General features: G+C 35.7%; 1 protein-coding gene across 7 annotated transcripts in view; it reads left to right on the forward strand.

Annotated features, from left to right (window-relative positions):
- mim (missing-in-metastasis) overlaps window positions 1-24361 on the forward strand; it is a 332503-nt gene that overhangs the window by 230471 nt on the left and 77671 nt on the right. For all 7 annotated transcript variants that reach the window (XM_069844237.1, XM_069844238.1, XM_069844239.1 and 4 more), the window contains exon 5: window positions 10904-10995. In XM_069844237.1, coding sequence (XP_069700338.1) covers window positions 10904-10995 — 92 coding nt within the window. The remainder of the gene's footprint in view (window positions 1-10903; window positions 10996-24361) is intronic.

A 24361-nucleotide genomic window follows, 5' to 3' on the forward strand; every position in this document is an offset into this window, starting at 1 on the left:
GCGACTGCTTACACATAGAGCGTACTGTTCAAACACCCCCCCCCCCAAGCAAAACTCTAGGGCGAGTCATGTAAAGGCTGGTTCACAATAAACCGGGAACGAGAACCAGAATGAAAACGAAGAGCAGAGGACGTGAATTTGAAAATTTTTGATTCACAATAAACCGAGAACGTCGACGACTATGCATATCGATATGCATGTCAATAACGATATGTAAAGTCGATATTACACATTCTGATGTTATTTGTGTATAATTGACCAATGGCGTTCTCTCATGAGTACAAGGCAGCCAACATAAACACAGGTAACCAACTTCGAAATTTCAACTGAAACATTTCATTAGGTACGGTACTATAAATATGTCCATGCATCTTTATTATCACAACATATTTTAAGTCTACCATAACGTAAAATAATTAGAGAAGAAACATTTGTAATAGAACAAAAATGAACACAACAGTAGTTATTGAATTGAAGCATGAATATGTAGTGTGTAATACAACCAATACAGTAATAAAATATGATTCACTTACGATCGGTGTTCAAAGACGCAGCTATTGAAAGCCACGTATTCTCCTTCATTTTCTCATCGTTATATGAGGCGCGCCGCTTATCGTAAACATGAGGATTTTCCTCAACACTCAAAATTAGAATCTCATCAAATAAAACTTGTTCCATGATGCACAGCACAGAACAAAATAGTGCATAGGTTATGTCACGATCTTCTTGCTACAAAATAAATATATGACTACAAAATAGCTTTTAGATGGCAATAGAATGAATCTAGTGGGCTGTGATCGGAAACGTGAACGCCAAAGTTGAAACTTGGCCAACTCTCCGTTCCCGATCCCGGGCTCCGGCAAGCTTTTCGTTAATTGTGAATGCTCACATTTAAATGTACACATTTTAAGAATTTTACCGTTTTCGTTTTCGTTCCGATTCTCGTTTCCGGTTTATTGTGAGTTAGCCTTAAGTGGATGCCAATTGAGGCGGTTCCGGAATAAGGGCACATAGGCTTATGTGCCCTTTTTCCAAAGATTGCATTAATTGACCGCTCGAGTTTGTAGGAATATACCTACCACTTTTCATTTTTTGACTATGCTTCAACGAGGCAGGAGAGCTATTTATGCAACGAAGCTAGGGGTCAGAATCGAGCATCCCATGTGCATCGGCAGTTCATTGCTCACAGGTATATCATAGAGCATATTCCGAATCTCACCGGTGAGCAATCCGATGGCATCACGGTGTTCCGAATTCCACCGATGACGTCATTGATGCTCCACCGGTGTAGCACCGGTGCCATCAACTTGCAGAGGTGGTGGCAGTCTCCATCAGCCGCCATCAGTGAATCTGATTGGTTCTTGTATAGGGTGGGAATTATCAGACGAATAACATCGTGCACTATTGTGTCATGGCGGTGTGTATTGCTTTAGTTCTGCTGTATTGTTTATAATGAGCACAACGTAAAAACAATATGTTAATGGCTTATGATTGAATATATCAACGGACCCGTTATTACTACCGGTTCAAGAAATAAATTATTTATGCTATCTTTTCTTTGAACGAGATGGGAGTACGAAAATTTCGCACAATTTTGCTAGCGTAGCACAGACAACAACTTGTACAGTCGCCATGACAGCCATCGATCCTTCCAGCAGTTTTGTTCCTCATTTCGCTGCAACGTGACGTCATTGATGCCACCGGACCGGTGAGATTCGGAATACGCTGATACTGTCCGTACACTGTTGTGCTGTTGGTTCGACCGTTTACAGATTGAGGCCCATAGAGTATGTGCTTATTGGTGATAGTGTTTTGTGTGCAACAATTTAAAAACTTATCTTGCAATTATTATTAAATAATGGAAGATACTGGGAGTAATTTTGTTCTACTATTGCTTCATGGGAACTCCTACTTCTATTGTTTCATGGAAACTCAAGCAAAAATGAATGCTAATTCAGTGGCATCATTTTTGTATGACTGCCTTCAAACAAATCTTTAAAAATGTCCTAACGTGGAAACTGTCATAATGATGTCTGATGCCGCAGGAGGACAAAATAGAAATTCGACGCTTCTGAAGTTTTCTGCTTGGTTTGCCAAGGTATATCAGGTTGAAATAATCCATGTTTCCTGTTCGTGGCCATTCATTTACACAATGTGACAGAAACTTTGGACGTGTGAGATCTGCTATGAAAAGAAAGAAACCATTGGAACTGCAAAACTATGGCTGAAAGCTATAGCAACATGCAGAAAACATCCTAGTAACTTTGAGGTTGTAATGGATCATACTATTATGAAAGACTGGGATATAGCTATAACACCCTATTTCATGAAGACTCCATCTCCTAAACGCAAATTTACGATTATGAAGTATTTTATAGTGAAATACAAAGTGGATGGTACTTTTCTGTTCTCGGGAAATTACAACCCTTTATGGATTCCCTTCAACTATTTCATCAGACTGAATAGAAATAGGTATAATGATATCAAACCTACGATTGTTTCATTCACAACAATCAGCGAAGCCAAGGTTGGTGACATAAGATCTCTATTTAAGTACTTAAATGAGGACGACGTGAAATGGCTAGAATTTGTTCTCGAAGAATCTCATAACGTGTAGAAAAACAAAGTAGTACTATGCCTATGCATAGGTAATAAACGTTTTGTAAAATAAGTTGATTAATGAATTATTGTTATTATTATTGCTATACTATTCATTTAAATACAATGAGATTGTGAATATTTTATGTTAATATTTTTTTCTATTTGAAATTATGTAGTAAATAGTTTTATCTTTGTTTATTCTTTCGTTTTTATCACTCCTTAAGTTTATTTAAAGCAAATAAAAGTATCTTTGGAAAAGGGTCGTACCTACTGTACGTACTATTGTGACAAAATCTCGGTAGGTTTACAAAATGTAATATAGGCCTCTACATATTAGCATATTAACAAACGATGAATTTTTTAAATATAAGGAACTAAATCAAAATTGTGTTTGAAATGCGTACTGGCAACACAACACCTTTGCAGGTTATTATTTCAAAATGCATTTTATGGATATGTGCCGTTCTTCCGGAACCGGCCTCAATTCGTCTCTCGCAAATGTGCCACGTTTGCAATCGGGTCCTCGAAAGCACTAGAGGTGGGGAAAAAATAACGTAACAGTTATTTTGGAACCGTTCCTTGTTTGGAACTGTTCCAAAAAGTAACAGCACCTTGGAACACTATGTTCCAAAATAACAGTGTTGCTCTTGTAGTACGAAATACTTGCGGTTACAAATACTCGTTTCACTTTGGAACTACATTATGACAACGCCTGTTCCACAGAACGGAACATGTTTGGTACTATTGAAAGCAGTGACGCCAACTTTTGAAAAACAGTAGGTGGGCTCAAACATTTGACGAGCCTTAAGTTAAATAAATCTCACAACACGATAAATTATTGGGTGGGCTCGGATTCCACGAGCTCATATAAGTTGGCGCCACTGTTTGAAAGCAGAATTAGGAATCCTTTCGTAGTATTGAAATAAATGTTGGAAACTAAAGTAAAAGATAAATAGTAAAGATACGTAGATAGCCTTTAAAAAATGTATACACTATCTTGGAACTGATGTTAATTAAGTATAGGATTCTATCAAATAACATAATGCCTGTATTATAGGAGCTACATTGTGAATTTTATCAAGGGAGATGAAAATATATAGGTTATGTTTTATTTCCAAATATTTTAGTTTTAGTTTCATTGCCAATTCTTGAAATTAAACTAAAATCTGTTGAAACATGACTGTATTATTGAAGTTCTTTTGTTTAAAAAAAAGTACAACGGTAAATTTTCATATTTCATTACAATGAGATTATTATTCTTCATGACGATACATTATTAATATGAATTTTAGCACGGCCAAAATTATTATAGCTTTTATTTACGCATTTTTGGAGAAACTGAACACTACTGTGACCTTCAGCTGAGCAGAAGAGGAAGAATGGGTTAGGTTTTATTTACCACTGGGATCCATTTCGATTTCGTGACCAATTTACAAATAATTTAAAATTACATTACATTTCCTGCTTCGAACAAACCTGATCTACGAATTCAATTTAGCATTAGAAAAGATTTCATTTCCAGGAATTCACATCTCGACTCATTATGACATCGTACTGCATCACAAGTATGTGACCATTTAGCGTCCGTACATGTTCCTAAATACCACTGTTACATTACGTACTAGTAGTACGTGGCTCTTCCACTGTTACACTAAATACTCCTGTTACAAAAAATACTTGCTGTTACAAAAAATAACTTGCTGTTACAAAAAATACTCGATGTTATGGAACTATATTGTGAGTCATGACTATAAAATAACGTAACGGCCTGTTCCAAACCATCACTGTTACATTGCATACTAGTAGTACTGTACCTGTTATACAAAATACTTGTTGTTACATGTTACAATATACTCGATGTTATGGAACACGGCCGACTTGATGATACCTTCGCTTTCAAAGTTGAAGCGAAGCTAGCATCAAGTCGGCCGTGTATGGAACTACATTATGACAACCGTTGCTGCAGTGTTATCAATTTACCGACTTTGTCACTAGATCTGGCTACTTTTAACAATTTTCAGAGACAAAATCAATACCAACTTTTAATCCTGAACTGGCGTCTTGCATTAATACGTGTATAACGTAACTGGTTTCGTGGTGTCAATACTGTCAGTATGACTTCTGGACTTTCTCATGGCCCTCGACTTATACTATTGCCTTTTTTACCCAAATGTTTGCATAAACTACTTTGACTAAATGGTTTTAACAAAAATAAATTGTGTCACACTTTTCACAGAATGACAGAACTGAATTTAGGGACTTGACTCTGGAGGAGTTTCGTTCATTCCTGGTGTGTTTTATTTTGGTACAGTTTCCACATTATATATATATATATAATGTAAAAATTAATTTCTGATCCTACAGAATGATCCTATGGTAATAACATGGAGTCAGGCCACAAAGAGAAAAACACTGCAGGAGGGATTCGATCCGGTGCTGTGGAGCGAACTTCGGCGTAGGCTATATAATATATGGTGGTACTGTTATTTTGGAACTGTTATTTGGAACCTAGTATTTTCATGGAACTGGAACAGTTGGAACTGTTACGAGAAAATAACAACTTTTCCCATCTCTAGATAGCACCAGCAATAGTTTAGCATACTGATAGATAAATGACTAACATCATTTATAGGATATCTCTTGTGCTTATATACGTGGGATCTAGAAACAGAACGTAGGCCCTACCAATTGCAATTTTTCACAATTTGAATTGAAAATTGTTTCGTAAAGATGGAAATAAACGCTACCAAATGATGCAGCTATAATTTTCTTTCTTAACCATTTGCATGCAGTATTGGTAGTGGAAGTGACATGGCTACAAATAAATGTACCATTTACATTTGCATTGAGCAACGTTTATACAAGTCTGAGCAGGTTCTTCCTCAGTTGGATTTATCGTGTCAATCTTTTGTTTAGTAGGTTTCTGAGCTAGTGATTTCGTCGATCCTTCAAAATGTGAAATGAACGCTGTTGTGACGGATGACTAGGCAGTCCAGATCATGAGATGGGTCAGGTGTAATTTTTTCTCAGTTCAAGCAAAATTCCAAGTTTTTTTTACTGTTTGTTCTATATAGGTAGTCTATTAGAGAGACAAATTGTTCAGAGTTTTTGTTCTTTATGCAATGTTTTATACAGAAAAATCGAATAAATCTGAATTAATTGTGAAGCTTGGGCACGCCAAGATGGAGTATATTACTGGTCACTGAACGAATATTGCAGACTGTTCTTCTTCCTGGCAGTACGATCTACTTCCACTAGAAGGCTCCCCGACACGAGTAGCTGGGTTGCCAATACATGCAAACGAAATGATACTAAACGTGAAGAATGTTGCTACAGGTGGAAGGTTAGGTTAGGTTTTATTAGGTGTGTAGTATTATTACTATGTTGGCAGCACTGAAACCCACTGTGAAATTAACGAAATATGGCTGCATTCTTCATTCACAGACGACGATTTTCGTATATAAGTAAAGTACCTATTTAGGGCGGCTTGGGTGGGCCCACAGCTCTCCAAGTGATCAAATCTATTTGTACTAATGAATACTTTCATTTTATAGTTTATTTCAGCGATTTTGAAAAAGATAAAAAGTGGCGTTCCTGTAATTCACAATTACCAAATCTGATTTCAAAGTATGTCATTTCAATGTTTTGGCATCAAAACATACCAAGTGGAAATGTAAATTAAGATTCTGGGTATTTCTGTGAACAAAAATTATTTTCAAGAGTAACGACATTTTATTTATATAACTGAAGTTTATTAACATGGAAAGAAAAGTATATTAAAAATATTTAAACACAAAGTCGTAGAACGTTTAACATTTTTCTAAAACACGATTTTATGCGTTGTACATTGTTTCTACAGGGTGTCTCTAAATTAAACCGACAGAATTAGGGAGCAGATAACTTTCGTGGAAGCATATTTTGTTAAGGAACCCATGGGCTGCGACGCTTCGTTTCATTGCAAGAAGGCGGGAACGGATAATCACTCTTTTCGGTCCAAGAGGGGTGTGTCATTACTACTATCACTCGGTTTGTTTACGTCCGGAGCCCAGTATCATTTGGTATCGATTACAGCACGTTTGTTTACTTCCATTGGTACGACCTCTTGTTATCCGTGTTATTCGTCTACGTAGTTTAGTACTTGTACTGCACTCATTCTGTTGTAATGTTCAGCACAGTTTAATGCGTCGTTGGTTTCGTTTTTCTGTAAGTATTTTTTCTTTGTTTGGATTAACACGCAGAATCATGTGACACAGAATCGCTTGTTATTTGCACATAACTACTTTATCCCGGCCTGTAATTCCTTCTTGCACTGAAACGAAGCGTCGCAGCCCATGGGTCCCTTAACAAAATATGATTCCACGAAGGTTATCTATGTGCTCCCTAATTTTCTCGGTCTAATTTAGAGACACCCTGTAGATTCCTCATACAGTATAGGGCCTCAATTAATGTCTGTGGCTCAAAAATAGTTAATTCTCTTCTTTTCCTGTCATTAGTACAGTCTGAATTTAGTGCATTATTATTATTATTATTATTATTATTATTATTATTATTATTATCTTGTTCAGCATCATCATTATTGAAGATTGTTATCCATAGCTTATTTCATTCCGTTCATTAGACACGCTTAAATCTTATAGCAAAATTGTATTTTATTTAGGCACTCTTCATTCTCTTTTTATATGGTAGGCCTACACGCAATCATAGTTCCCTGTCACTTTTTTATTTTGATGGTACATGTTAATATTTTTCCTTTTCCAAGTATTCGCCACTTAATTCTTCATGAGGGACTGTCGTTATTCGAGTTATGCACTTACTGGCAGCAGAATAAAATGCACACAGCTCATAATTGCATTGAAGAATGTTTCCTGTATTACAGGAGTTCTCAACCTTTTGAAGATTGTGAGCACCGGCCCCATGTAATACTAAATGAGCAAGCACCATGAAATCGAATAGGTTCAATAGGCCTATATGAGTACATAAATGGAATAAAAAATAAACAAATATATTTTTAAAACACTCGCCAGAATAATGATATCTTTGAACTTTAGTGTTACTCAGAATTTCAGTAATATTCAAGGAGAAGTCGTTTGTAGCTACACATAAACAATCCTGTGTAAATTACATAGTTATTCACGATCTTGCCTTGTTCTTGAGGTATTCTATAAGTGGGAAAGTTTTTTTTTCTCCCCACTTACTGTATATACATTGTCACGAACATGAGAGTAACAGTCCATAGTATTTCGAGCCTTATTGTATCTTCTGCTCCCCAAAGGCTATGAATTTCTCCTTTTAAACAAATATCTCATCGCTAAGAAGGACTAGAGATCTATCAGTTGAAGTTCCACACGAGCAGTCATATTATTCTTTTCAATAATTTTGATTTTTCTGACTAAGTCCACACTATATTTAAAAGGGTTATACACCATGAAATACGAAAAGGCCTATGAGGTCTCTAACATACAGGGTGGGCATGGGAACCAAGTGTTTTTAAATGGCTTGTACTCGGTCATTATGAAAGGGAGAGACGTGCGGCATGTGACAGTCCATTCCGTGGCTCATAGCATTTCACCTGCAGTCGGCATCATGGAGCAGTGGACGCATGTTTGCATATGATTGTTTTGTTAGAAATGGCGAGTCGGTGACCTCGATACGGCGTGAGTTTTGCTACAGATTCAATATTAATCGCAATGATTCTGTTCCCATACGTGACACAATCTTATGTTGAGTTAAAAAATCTTAAAAAAGAAAGAAAGAAAGGCGCAATACTGAAGAATAAATCGCCCGGCCCCCAACACAGAGTGCGTACTCCAGAAAATTTTCAGTCAAATAAGCGATACTGCGCAGCCCAGGCCGCTCTGCTCGAAGACATTCAACTGCTCTTGGAATCAGCAATCGTACGGTAAGACGGATTTTGCATGGCGATTTACATTTACACCCATACAAGATAGGTGGTTTCAGCAAGATAGGGCCACGGCGCATATCTCCAGAGCGTCAATGGCAGTTCTTTGCCTCCTGTTTTCCAATCGTCTCATTTCGAGATTTGGTGATGTTCCATGGCTCCCTCGGCCCCCTGACCTGTCCACGTGATTTTTTTCTATGTGGGTACCTAAAGGCACGTGTTTACGAGGATAAGCCCCGAATATTAGATGAATTAAAGGACACAGTACGTCAACACATCACCCAAATCAACAGAGATCCCCTGGAAAGAATACAGGTGAATTTTCGTCAGCGCCTTAAACAATGCGTCAACACAAACGGACATCACATGCCAGATGTAATTTTCCGCTCATAATTGAAATGGTATGTTCTCATAAACGTTGTTCTACGAATAAAATGTGTTGAAAACAAAAACTAACTGTTTTATGATTATTTTAAAAACACTTGGTTCCTATGCCCCACCCTGTATTATAATGGATAGATAGAAACACTATTTATTCCGGCGAGTACTACAAGGTTTGAATTGAAAACAGAACTTCAGGAGCATTCGTGCTCGCGAGCACATTTTAACTCGCGTGACGAGAGCATCAAATGTCATTAAAAGAGCACCAGGTTGAGAACTCCTGCTGTAATAGATAATGTGTTATCAGAAGAATATTGTTACGTATCTTCATACACCATTGTAACAGGAAGCACAATTTACTGATAAGCTTAAATGAGCCAAGTAAGATAAAACTATTAAAATCTTTAAATCAGTTTGACGTAAACAAGTTAATCCAACATTAGCATCACCCCTTGTAATAGCTATAGTAGAAGTGTAACCGTAATCAAATAATTACGAAGATAACACATATCATTTCTTATTTATTTTACACTTTTTGCAACTGTTCAGTTATTTATCATATTGCGCAAGACATTACCACAGTCTAGTATATACAGTTGCGAAGCTCAATATGTAGTAAATATGCAAACATTAAATAGTTGCTCACCAATGGGATCGCTAATATCGCCTCATTACAGGCAATGCAAAATAGTACCGTCACAGTCTATTGTTTCTAGCACCCTCAAAACTCAAGCTTCGTGAATGTATATAGTAGACTGTGACATTACTGTCTAACTTCTAACATGAGAGGAGGAGGAACGAGTGTTGTAAGAATTCTCAACGAAAAGTGGAAATCAATTTCTACATAGACCCTAACTTCTCTTAGAAAAAGTTTATATCAATTTCACCGTCTTTCTTGCCATTTTATTTTTTTTATACTATAAAAAATCATGGCGAAAGTGTGCGACGATTGTTGAATTAAAACGCTATTTTATTTTCATTTCAAATAGAAACCCTTCAATTCTTTTCTTTTTGTATTTCTTGTGCATTATTTACGGTTAAGTTAAAGTGTAGGTACTTAGTAGTTCAGAATAAATTGTTGCCCACAGACAGACTTGTCCAAAACCACTTTTCCCGAAAAAATGTCGTAATTGGTTTTTTTGCAACGCCAAAAGTAATATCATTCATTTTCTTCTATACTACGTTTTCTGTTATTCAGTTTTATAAATTATCTATTTGTAATGTGTTCCAATTAAAAACTTCACAGAAAACATAATTAGGTCTACTACTAACGTTTTAAACTTAAAATTTTAAGAAATTCATTCTCAGTATTTGACCCTCAACAAGTACGGGGTGATTCACAACCCCAGAAACAAACTCCTGAGGAATGAAAGGTTTCACAGGGATGATCTTTTTTTTTTTTTTTCTTCAAACAACGCATATTTTCTGAGCGTCGTTTCGGAGCTACGCGATCGCTCAAACATCTTAATGACTACAAAATGAATTTATTGTTTCAAGTTCAATCATTTAGTTTACAGAGGATGGTCAAAGTGTTTACCCTGACCACGTTGCATTCATGACACTGTCGTTAAGTCGGGCGATCGGTGTGGACACGCAACATGTTTCCCTCTCCCTAGATCCACTACTCCCTGATGCATTTCATAATTGCATAACTCTGAAACGAAACGTAAAAAATTACGCGTTGTTCGACAAAAAATGTTCCCTTGCAGGGACCCTATCATTCCCCAAAGTTTGTTGCAGTGGGCCTGTATAATAAAGTGTCATTAAACTTCATTAGTATTATATTAGGCCTATACTATTCTTACTTATACTTCGTTTAAAGTCATAAACAAATTGTATTGAGAACTTATTTAGATATTTGGAAAAACATAAACAAGACGAAATATAATTTAGCAGAATTCGAACCAGTTTTAAACATTTATCGGTTATATATTTACTAATGAATTCCTTTGTTATATTAATCTGTTACTGATCTATATTTTCGATTTTAGCTATATTCAGTTGTTCCATCTTTCGTTGCAGCGCTATTATGGACTGTCTGGTGGTGCCTCTGCAGGAGAAGCTGGAAGACTGGAAAAAATCGGTTGTCAACCTGGATAAGGAACACGCTAAAGGTAAATCAGCCAGCAAGCTCTGTACAATTAGATCGCATTTGTTTCCGAGTTACGTTAGTCATGTTTACACAACTATTTTTTGTTATTTTCTCATTGTATATAATACGTATATACAAACATAGAACATAATGTCAAAATTTTCTTAAAAATAGGTGCATATATTTCTGCAGTTTCTGCCAGGAAAAGTTGGTTTCGATAGAACTGTATACATTCTTACACCATTTATTATATGACTATGTACTGTAGTCACAGGCTCATGGGCTTTTAAGGATATAGGCCCTAATGGTTTTATTTAACGACACTCGCAACTGCAGAGGTTATATCAGCGTCGCCGGTGTGCCGGAATTTTTGTCCCTCAGGAATTCTTTTACATGCCAGTAAATCTACTGGCATGAGCCTGTCGCATTTAAACACACTTAAATGCCCACGACCTCAGCCGGGATCGAACCCGCAACCTCGAGCATAGAAGGTCAACGCTATACCAACTACGCTACCGAGAGTGACGACGACGACGATGATGATGATGATGATGATGATGATGATGATGATGATAACATTTCTGTTAAGATTGTATTTTTCAAAATTGAAAAACAATAAAACCTTAATATCCATATGTCTATTATTAGTAATGGAATTGAGCTGAAGTAGTGATTGAAACAGTAACGAGACACTAGAGGATCTCGATTTTTACGTCAATACATGCAATTCCCATCTTTATTTATAGCAAAGAGGGTTAGCTCTGATTCTCGGAATCTGATAAAACCGCGAACGAAATCAGTTTATCGTATCAATCAGTGCCTCCACATTTCTGTGGAAACATACTTCGTCCGAATTCCATGAAAAAAGTTGTCACGTTTTTCGCATATCATGAATGCACCCACTGCAAACAAGACGTCATTGTAATTGTGCAAGCAGCAGACAGACATTCGTACAGTGAAAGCACAGTCTACTATATACAGTCACGAAGCTTGGGATGATTTTTTGCCAACGAGTTGCATTTCTCGCCATAGTTGCTAGCCGCTTGGAGTGCTATGAGTACTAGGAACAATAGACTGTGTCACTGCCATCGTGATCTAATACAGGCCGTAAGGCAGACCATGTGACTCGCTTAACCCGATCACGAAGGGCGGCGTTTCAACCACATAAATTAATTGGAATGCATAAAGAGTAACATATATTTCCTAAAATGTAGTGTAATTGCATTAATAAATTTCATGTTGAAGGTATACCGATAAGCTATCACAATTTGACTATAATTATGTGTGTATATTCCGCCTTTGCTTATCATACAATTAAATGAATAAATTAATTAGTCATATTTTCATTAACGTTTTCGGTACGTAAATTGTATCATCTTCAGATGTATGTATATGATGCTAATTGTTAACCAAGCCTATGGGTACATGTATCGTTGACTTAAATGCTCAATGTTTTTGTGCATACTGTGCTATGTCGGTGAAGTGTTGCCATGATTACATAAATGATTACCTTAACTCTTATATACTATTTGCTGGTACAACACATTATCAAAATTAAATTAGAATGTTTCAGTCAATATTTAAAACACTATTTAAAAACACTATTTAAAAAACACTGTTTAAAACTGTTTAAAAAGCACATAGTTTGTACATCACTTTAAATATATGAAGTATGTGATCACTTATTGTGTGGTGTTTGCCGATGTGAAGTTAAATGAGGCAGTTGTGGTGATCTTGTTATTTAGTATATAAGAGTTAAGGTAATCATTCATGTATTCATGGCAACACTTCACCGACATAGCACAGTATGCACAAAAACACTGAGCATTTAAGTCAACGATACATGTACCCATAGGCTTGGGTTAACAATTAGCATCATATACATACATCTGAAGATGGTACAATTTACGTACCGAAAACGTTAATGAAAATATGACTAATTAATTTATTCATTTAATTGTATGATAAGCAAAGGCGGAATACACACACATAATTATAGTCAAATTGCATTAATAACATTTAAAACAATGATTAGGAGACACTTCAGACATAATTCCTTGCGAGTTAAAGTGCAATATTATTTTTGGTGTGAAAATTACGTTGTTCGTATGTGTAATACCTGCCTTTTTCGATTAAATATTGCGAAATTCTTGTACATTAATTTATGCACGATTAAATAATTTTCAGTTGTACCGCACGAATATTTAGATATGTTGAAATTATAGGTTATGTTTACTGTAGCAGTAGCCCCGTTCTGTCTAATTTTAATGGTCTCCAATGCCCTGCCACTACATATGTATGTTATGTCATATGGATATTATGGGTTACTGTATTTAACTTATATTCCTAAATTCGCAATTATACATTATAATTAAACATAATGTCATGTATGACACCATCACATTCTATTTGTCTGCATTTTAATACTACAATTGAGTACTGAATTATTGTATTTATCTACTACGTAAGAGACGAAGTAACGCAATCGCACGTACACTAATTTCATAGGAGTGGTATGGTAATTTCTCTGTCTACATTTAAGGAAGGTAGATGTGCTAATTAAAATCACAATATGAATTCGTTTTTATTGAACCTCAAAATAGCTTCCATCTAAACTTAAAATGTTGATGCGAACAGATTATGTTAACACGTAAAATTCTCTTCACATTAAAATAACACTATTTTGTAATTATTTCTGCAACATATTATGCAACAAGAAGTAAACGGAACTTATGGACACATTACACTAAATAAAGCTTAGCAATGATACGCAATAAAGTTATAATATAATATTTCACTGAGCTCCATACACTGAAATAGAAAACCCGAACTTACATTACGGCCTGGTCTAGATCGAAAAGGCATTGACTGTGCCGTATTTCGCTTTGTTGTGAAAAGTTGTGTAAACTGTGAAATGTTCGTTATCGGTTGTAATAAATGTAAATGGCTAAAATACAATAATTTGAATAATAATATGGGACAAGGAGACATTTGTGGTACTATAAATATTGTAATAAAAATAGGTCAGAATTATCCTTCTTCCGAAAGATCCAGGGAGGTGAGTTTATAAAATATAATATATACTTTATGAAAATAATATATAAACCTTATGTATTTCATATTTCAATAGTGGAAGGAAGGTGTTAATTTTTTCAAAAGAATACGATATCGAAAATACAATACATTTTATCGTCTGCTAGGGAAAGAGTCTGTGATGAGGCGATAGTAGCGATTCTGGTGGTGAGCATATTTAATAAGTATTGAGCTTCGTGACTGTATATATTAGACTTTGGTGAAAGATTATACGCCATTAACATCGTGTGTATCGATGTATGTCGATGAATGTAACGAACACATGTGCAGAAATGCAACTACTTCAGTTCAAGTTAGTGTAACGCTATTTGTGGGTAACGATCCTTGTAACTGTCGTTCTTCTCGCATGCCATGAATGTGCTCACTGATCGTCATGGTAACGTTCTTAAGCTGTGCGACGCCAGGATCGAAGGTAATAAACACATCAGATATTCAGAAAATTGAGGTTGCCTCGTAACTAAAGAGAGAGGCTATATGCATAGAACAGATCATTACACATCAGATAATTTTTATGTTACGTTTCTTCGCTTCTGTAGACATAAAAGTGGAAATAACACCACCATTATTATCTCTTAACAAGTTCCTACCATATCACAGGTAAATTTCTCTTTCTGAAAAATTGTTTTCTTGTATAAAACAGGAAGAAAAGAGAGATTGGTCATTCATGTTTAAGACAGCATGCTGATATCGGAACAGGAGTTTAATCAAATCCAGGAATGGGCACGTGTTCTCGCACGCACACTGTATACACCGCACCTTAATTTCTCCCTACACAAATATTCTACCTGTCTGCGTGTACGTACAACAGCCGTGGCGAAAATGTAATCGTGCGCCGAGCCACCGTGTAACCTGCAACGTGCATAGCACTAATGGAGGGAGGCGGACACTCGAAGGGGAAGTGAAGCAACTCTTAACTTATTAACGGATTTTCATTTTCCTTACGTCAAGCACTTAAATATAATTTTATAGAGTATAAGGTTACAAACTAATGTTTAGTACGTGTAACGAAGAAAGAAATTAACAAGAAAACATAGGACACATTATCACAACCTAAAATTAACTGTCTTCAGAATGTCTCTGCGACAGAGTTTCAAAATCAGGAATTATGTCACTTACTGCCAGTCGTAGTTGATCACGAAGGTATTTGTCTCTCAGTCGTAATCTAAATTAGGTTTTTACTATTTTCATTGTTGAAAATAATTTTTCACAAACGTAAGTTGTAGCGAACATGGCTTCAACAGAGCAAGCGAAAGAACGAAGCTTCGGATATTTATTTTTTGGCAAAGATTTGAAAAGTTCAACATTTGTCAAGTCCTTACATCTGACTTTCATTGTAACATTACATTGTAAATCTGTGAGTTTAAATTGAAGACCTAAACGCATTATTCGTACATCTGCTGAAAAAGGATCGAAATAATAATAATAATAATAATAATAATAATAATAATAATAATAATAATAATAATAATAACACTTACCCTTTTAATGTTTCATCAGTAATACTCGTATGTATTATAATGCTGTTTTGTGTTATACAACCGTTTTCCTCGTAATACTTGTGAACAAATAATACATTTAATATTCTCATCATATTGGCAGCAAAAAAAATGCGTCCTCCCATCCTACTTGAAACTTTCGTTTTTGTAGAGGTACATGGTTTCGAGAGAGACATTGCGACGATACGCCACTCGCAGGTCAGAGACAAATACAAATAGAACGGAGTTTGACTCCAGTGAGTGAGAAGGTGGGGTTCGGGGATGTAGGAAGTAAGAGAAATGCATAGCTACCATTGCGAGCCACAATGTTCTCGCGAGTCACATTTTCGCCACGGCTGGCGTACAGTAAGCAGAGATTGAACTCGGTAGCATAGCGTTGTAATCAGAGGTGTGTAAAGTGTTGGAATATGGTGAATAAATTGTAGGTTTCGTTTTAATATCCAGGAAACATGGGGACAAGACTATTTTGTTGTTATGAATAAAGGTAAAATTCAATGTCTCAACTGTTCAGATGGGATCCATATAAAACATAATATCAGACGGCACTTCGATCTTGAACATAAGAAGGATTTTGGCAAACAAACTTATAGGTAAGAGTTTAAATTCTTAAAAATAGTTTGTATTAATAATATAGTTGTTACGTGCGATGAAACAATGTGTTATTTTTCTAAAATGAACCTAATGAAAAATATTGCCCGTACACGTCTAACAGGCTATCATTTCGTAACTGTTTTATGTTTATGTAGTAATAATATTCAATCCTAATATAGACAGACTCGTCCTGACCAAACAGTATAGGAGATCTAGAGGTTATAATTGATTACGTATGAGTGCTAAGCCGCAGTGACCATTTGAATGCCTATATTACGTATGTGAATTGATATGTAATGACATGCCGCATTAGTTTTGTACAGTCTTAGAAAAGAGTTTTGTCGCACAGATAGTCCCAAAAAGAAGCAGTGCGCATGATCAGACATACAACGAAACAAAACTAATTGTATTACCTCAACTATTTCTTCTCTTGTAAATCAAGTCGCACGTCCTCTGATCGTATGCACTGTCTCCTTCTGGGACTTGTATAAAATATCTGTGCGACAAAACGTTTTACTAAGACAGTATATTCCTAAGCAAAAAAGAAATCAAGTTCATATGATATAAACACGTCCGAAATGTTGTGGAAGGAGTGAACTGGATCACATTTACCTCCTCTCCGTTATGCCCATGCCTTATCTAATCTTTAAGTCTAAAGTGTCGATGATGATGATGATTATTATTATTATTATTATTATTATTATTATTATTATTATTATTATTATTATTATTATTAGAAATAGTAAATTTTCATAATCACGATAAATGCGAAATTTGCCCAAATTCTTTCTCATTATCTGAAAAATGTAACAAACCTCCTACATCTACATGAAGTATTAAATTACTTAATTCTAATTGTTGCCTTATACAGTATAAATGTCCGATTATTAAGGAGTCCTCTGAAGTGAAGTATTTAGGCATAATTTTCGACACTTATTTAAAATGGAACTAATTACCTTTGTGATAAATTACGTAAAATAATATATTACTTTCTTTTATTGAGGAATTACTTATCATTAAGTTTATTACGCACAATATACTTAACTTCATTTCAATCGGTAATTATGTATGGAATTATAGGATGGTGTAGCTTATTTAAATCCAATTTTAATCCACTTTATTTATTACAGAAGAAAATAATTAAAATATGTCTTCATAAACCTATTGACTTTCCATCTCAAAAATTGTTTTTTGACTTTAATGTTCTTAAAATAAGACAAATTTCTTATATTGTATTAATAAAATTCATACATAAAAATCGAAATAATTTTTGAATTGTATTCTCATAGTTATGGAACAAAAGGTATGAATTCTTTAAGATTGTTTGAACCAAAATGAAACACTGCTACAGAATTTAATCCTAGTATTAATTTAGGCCCAAGAATATATTACAACAAATTTATATTTAAATATCCTAATCTTGTCAATTCTAGTAGTTCTAGTATTAAATTAAAAAAGTTATGTATGAATTTGATAAAAGTTGAAAAATTGTAAATTTAAATTTATATATTCTTATTACGTAGTAGACATAAGACAAATTATATTATATACTTCTTAATTTAAATTCAGGAATCCGCCCCTGAGCACGAGTTCTGCTCTTTCAGGGGCGAGCTAAAGTTTTCTGTTTATATTATATTTTATGTATAAAAGCACCTTTTATCACATATCTGTGGTAAAATATTTTATCATATGCTTTGTCAAAGAACTTTGATACTGTAATACCAGGCTAAGCCAAGATAGCTAACTTCGCATAGAAAGCAGATAAAACTGTTCAGAATATAATGCGCTGGGAACAGTTAGTTCAGGTTCTAGAATATGTTGCTCATAAGGAAATAGACATTATTATCAATACAATCTACGCAGTGTTGAAAATATTTTATCATTTCATTATATAAAATAGTATCATTTTTTGCTAAATACTATTATTTTAAGACTTACTTACTTATACTTACTTACTTGCTTTTAAGGAACACGGAGGTTCATTGCCGCCTCACATAAGCCCGCCATTGGTCCCTATCCTGAGCAAGATTAATCCATTCTCTATCATATCCCACCTCCCTCAAATCCATTTTAATATTATCTTCCCATCTACGTCTCGGCCTCCCTAAAGGTCTTTTTCCCTCCGGCCTCCCAACTAACACTCCATATGCATTTCTGGATTCGCCCATACGTGCTACATGCCCTGCCCATCTCAAACGTCTGGATTTAATGTTCCTAATTATGTCAGGTGAAGAATATAATGCGTGAAGTTCTGTGTTGTGTAACTTTCTCCATTCTCCTGTAACTTCATCCCTCTTAGCCACAAATATTTTCCTAAACACCTTATTCTCAAACACCCTTAACCTATGTTCCTCTCTCAAAGTGAGAGTCCAAGTTTCGCAACCATAAAGAACAACCGGTAATATAACTGTTTTATAAATTCTAACTTTCAGATTTTTTGACAGCAGACTGGATGATAAAAGCTTCTCAACCGAATAATAACAGGCATTTCAACATTTTTATTCTGTGTTTAATTTCCTCCCAAGTAGCATTTATATTTGTTACTGTTGCTCCAAGATATTTGAACTTCTCCACCTCTTCAAAAGATAAATTTCCAATTTTTATATTTCCATTTCGTACAATATTCTCGTCACGAGACATAATCATATACTTTGTCTTTTCGGGATTTACTTCCAAACCTATCTCTTTACTTGCTTCGAGTAAAATTTCCGTGTTTTCCCTAATCGTTTGTGGATTTTTTCCTAACATATTCACGTCATCCGCATAGACAAGCAGCTGATGTAACCCGTTCAATTCCAAACCCTCTCAGTTATCCTGGACTTTCCTAATGACATACTCTAGAGCAAAGTTAAAAAGTAAAGGTGATAGTGCATCTCCCTTCTTTAGCCTACAGTGAATTGGAAACGCATATGACAGAAAGTGACCTATACGAACTCTGCTGTACGTTTCACTGAAACACATTTTATTATTTTAAGACTAGTAAGGAAATTTAGAAATTATGTTGATGTTAAGTACTGAAATGCGACATTATTTTTTCGAGTTCTAGAAACTTAGTCACTTCCGAGATAAAAATCTGTCCTCTTTGGGAGTTCAAAGGAGCTAATGCTGCAACTTGAAAGAGCACAAATTCTGCTTCCAACATGCTGCACTTAAATATAGCTCCTTCTCAGACAAAGTTATACAATTTGCACGAGTTTCTAGTTCACAACTGGATTCCGCTTCAGGACGCGGAGCGCGCCTGTACTATCAGGAGCACTGTGGAAAATCGATAGTTGCGTCAAAGGAGTAACACTCAAAAAGCATGAAGTTGAAACTATTACACGACATTGTACACATCGTGTTTACCGGTACTTAAAATTATTTGGGTTTTCAAGTGCAAAGAGTAGAGAATCTATTAATTTCACGAGCAAATTGCAGTCTAAGTTACACTCGTAAGAAAACTACGTCCAGGGTAGTAAAATAGCGCTGCAAAGATTTAGGCCTACATCTCAGATGTTCTCATTATACGCTTTTCGCTGTGATTCTGTTTTTCTTATAGTTCTACCGAACATATACCGGTTTTTAGTGTATTTTCTCAAATGTTATTCAGGAGACATTCACAGACGCTGTCATGTACTATGCACTTAAATAAAAAAAGTTATCCTTTTGGAATTGCACAAAAAATGCGTTGTTTATGCTAATTATAAGAGATGCGATATCTGACTTCATTTTTAAATTGTGCGATTTAAATGAATATACGTATGTAATGGGCAGGGCATGTAGTACGTATGGGTGAATCCAGAATGCGTAGTGTTAGGTGGGCGACCTGAGAAGGGAAAAAGGTCTTTGGAGAGGCCGAGACGTAGATGGGAGGATAATATAAAAAGAAATTTGAGGGAGTTGGTACATGATGATAGGAACTGGATCAATCTTACTCAGGATAGAGACCGATGGCGGGCATATGTGAGGGCGGCAATGAACCTCCGAGTTCTCTAAAAGCCATTTGTGAGTGAGTGACGTACGGTATATAATTCATTTTGAAAACATTCTTGTAAAGTAACTATTCGTGTATTGTAATCGCTACTAATACTATTTTACGAAAATCCTGATTAAAATTTATAGACTTCAAATTGAATTGAATTTGGGAAGGGGAGCATTACAACCAAGCGCTGCGACCTAGATCTACAGGGTGATCCGTTTGGGTATGGATAAAATAAAAACACCGTAAAACATTTACTACTGAACTTTATTTGTTGAAACTTTGTGCATACAACACTGAAAGAGGGGAGATTCCCCAGAGCTCAACATGACCCCCATTGCGCACCCTGCACAACTCATAACGGTGATGCAATTCAGCCCATGTCCGTTGTAACATAAGAGGGGTGATTTGTTGAAAAGCTTGAGTAATTTTTACTCTCAGATCATCAATGTACCTGGGTTTCTGTGAATAGACAATGTCTTTAATAAAACCCTATACGAAGAAGTCGAGAGAGGTTAGATCTGGGGGGTTTGGGGGCCAAGAGATGCTGTTTCTCGTGCTTCTGGTTTCGCCTGCGACCTCCTGCATGCTTTTTTTAACACAGGACCTGTTTCTACGAGGGGGATCCAGGAAATAACGACCGTTTTGTTGTAATAATTAAAAAAAATATATTTATTTGAAAAAACAAAGTCTGTTACATAACTAAAGCTTCCTTTACTTCTCTACATAATCACCACCTACATTTAAACATTTGTCGTATCTGTTCACTAGCTTTAGAATTCCCGTGTTATACTCCTCTGCCGCCAGTTCATTAAGCCAGGTGTTCACTGTCTTCTTCAACTCTTCATCACTTCCAAAACGCGTACCACCCAGAAAATCTTTCAGCTTAGTGAAAAGGTGAAAATCGCTAGGAGCAAGGTCTGGACTATAGAGCGGATGATCAAAGATTTCCCAACCGAATTGATCCAGCAATTCTCGAGTTGAAGCAGCAGTGTGCGGGCGGGCGTTGTCGTGTAGAAGCACAACTCCTCTCGAAAGCATTCCTCGCCTCTTGTTTTGGATGGCTCGCCGTAGTTTTCGTAAAGTCTCACAATAACGATTTGCATTGATCGTAGTGCCTTTTGGCATGAAATCCAGCAAAAGAACACCTTCGCGATCCCAAAAGACAGTAGCCATGACTTTTTGTGTTGAGAGAGTCTGTTTAAATTTTCTCGATTTCTTGGGTGATGAGGGATGATGCCACTGACGTGATTGGCGCTTGGTTTCTGGGGTGTTGTGAGACACCCAGGTCTCATCACCAGTCACAATTTGATCAAGAAAGGCGTCTCCATCTGTGTGATATCGCATCAAGAATGTCAATACTGAGGCCATTCTCTGAGTTTTGTGTTGGTCACTCATTTGCCGTGGAACCCATCGTGCACAGATTTTGTGGTAGCCAAGATGTTGCGACACAATTTCACCAAGCAAAGAACGAGAAATGTCAGGAAAGGCAATATGCAATTCGTCGAGTGATGTGCGCCTGTCTTGCAAGATTCTGTCGTTCACTTTAGTCTTCAGGTCTTCTGTGAAGAGTGATGGGCGTCCGGGTCGAGTTTCATCGTCGACATTTGTTCGCCCATTGTTGAACATTTCGCACCATTTTCTCACATTTCTTTCATTCATTACAGTATCACCATACACTTCTTTGAATTGCCGGTAAATTTCTGCAGGTTTCAAATGTCGGGCATTCAAAAATCGAATCACACTCCTCACCTCACAGTCGGCGGGATTATCAATCACGTCGTTCATTTTGAAGTAACACAAAATGCACAATGGCGACTTGTTGCAACCAGTACTCACAACATTATGAGAACACATGTTAAGGAAGCCAGTTGACCTTCAAACAAGGAAGGGGAGTCTGCTGCGCGGCGGGTATGCGCGAACGGTCGTTATTTCCTGGATCTCCCTCGTACAAATATTCGATACCACAACATTAAGGAATCGTAGCCATTTAGGTACATTATGCACACCATACTCACGTCGAAATTCCCTTTGAACTCTTTTATCACAATCAAATTTAGCATACCAAAGGACACATTGTGCCCGCTGTTGATTTGTAGTAGCCATTTTAATCATCTACGATTTTCATTTGTTTTTTTCAGATTATGCATTGTTGATTGTCATATATGAAAACTTCCATCTTCTAATCATAATATAACTAGCAAGAAATTTTTCCTACTATCATAATAGATTTATAATAATAAATTAAAATTGTCCGTACCCAAATGGATCACCCCCTTTGGTTTGATTACCTGGTTGGGTTTTTTCCGAGATTTTCCCCAACCATAAGGGAAAATGCCAGGTAATCTTTTGGCGAATCCTCGGGCCTCACCTGATTTCACTACATCTCGCTAAAATATTGTAAAAAAATTGTAGAAAATTACAAAATTGTAAAACTGTAAAGATTGTAAAAAGTGTAAAAATTGTAATTGTAATATTTTGACTTTTTCCACATCTTAAAGCTTCATTGCTAATGTAAGATCTATGGGATATAATAAATGAAATGGAAAAAAAAAAACTGAAGCAATGGCATTTCATGGATGTAGAATTATAAGAACGAAAGTTATAATAGATGAGGGATCAGTGGAACTGATCTCACATTTTAAATACTTAGTATGTTGCATACCTGTTTTAGAGATAGGCCTAACTAAAGACGTAGACAAGAATACAATAAGAAATAATGCATTAAATGAAAGTACGTATAAAATCTATATGACGGGAACAAAATGAGACCGGAAATTCAAATGAAATTACATAATTTTATATCCAAGCTAACTTTAAAGTTTGAGAGTGAGATTAGTTATGGATGCTTAGATCTCAAGACGAGAATAAACTGGAAACTAATCACATGAAATTTCTGAGACGAATGTGTGTTGTTACACTAAAGTACAAAAATAAGAAATAATTTTGGAGTAAAGAATATACTGACAGAAACTGCTAAATGTAAAGAGAAAACAAGATCAGGGTATACCCAAATCAAGATGGACAGACTAGATATTTAGCTCGAAACGGTTATTCGGCCCAGTCCATGATTTTTGTGTAAGGAGAAGAAGATAACGGATGCAACATAGTAGGCGAACATCCTTCACGTCGTGGAAAGTACGACTCTAATGACGAAATACATACTTACATTAGTAGTTCCGAAACGTCATCGATGTAAAAGTCAAGCCACAATAAATAATCCCAAACTATTCTTCAGAACATAATCACCGTGAAAGTTTAAAACCTCAGAAAATGAGGAAATTGTAAGAAGAATCAACGTAGCAGACAATTCTGTGGAATGAGTAGAAAGGCGTCGATTGAAGTGGCTCAGTCATGTGTTCAGAATGAGTGAGGAAACATGACCGAAAGTCATTTATGAATGGAAGGAACTGGAGCGACGTAAAAGAGATAGAGCAGCACATCATCGAATATGAGAGCAATCAGGATGATGCGGGATAGAAAACTCGATCTGGAAGATACACAAGATTGCCAATACTGGAGATTAGATGAGCACAAAAAGAGTTCACGTTGTCGGTCGTTGCCTATCACACATGCTTGGGGAGGATACAATTAACACGAAAATCTGCCATTTCCAGTTGCTTTCAATGTTCTCATGTTTTCCAGTTTATTTGGCGAAGATTAATTTATTATTATTATTATTATTATTATTATTATTATTATTATTATTATTATTATTATTACACCTTCGCTTCGAAAATGAGGAAGAGTAATTCGATATTAATTCGAGGATTCGTAACAGGAAAAACTACAAATAACGTCATCATGTACTCATTTAATCATTTAATTGAAAGCAGACGTAATTTTTTTTTATTTCAGTGTTAGATAATGGCATCGCGTAATTTAAGTGACTTCGGTTGTGATAAAATGAGGATGTCATCGTTATCTGACAGATAGCTGTAATATTTAAAGAAACGATAGCCAGGGTCACGTCATAAACTGTCCAATGCAGCTGAAACTTTCAGAGAGATTTTTCATTTAATCCAATGTGGTATATATCAGTGAAATATAAGAATAAATCCAGTAATTTCATTCAAAGCAGTGTCAATAATAATAATAATTTATTTATTTTATTTTATTTATTGATATTTATGTGCTGGACAACAGCCATTGGCCAATAAAAGTCCAACACAGTGATAAAATTAATGCAATAAAATGAACAACTATGGTACAAATTAAATAACAACAAAATGAAGAACGTAGATTACAAT

Source organism: Periplaneta americana, chromosome 13 (assembly GCF_040183065.1).
Source record: "Periplaneta americana isolate PAMFEO1 chromosome 13, P.americana_PAMFEO1_priV1, whole genome shotgun sequence".
Taxonomy (NCBI): Eukaryota; Metazoa; Arthropoda; class Insecta; order Blattodea; family Blattidae; genus Periplaneta; species Periplaneta americana.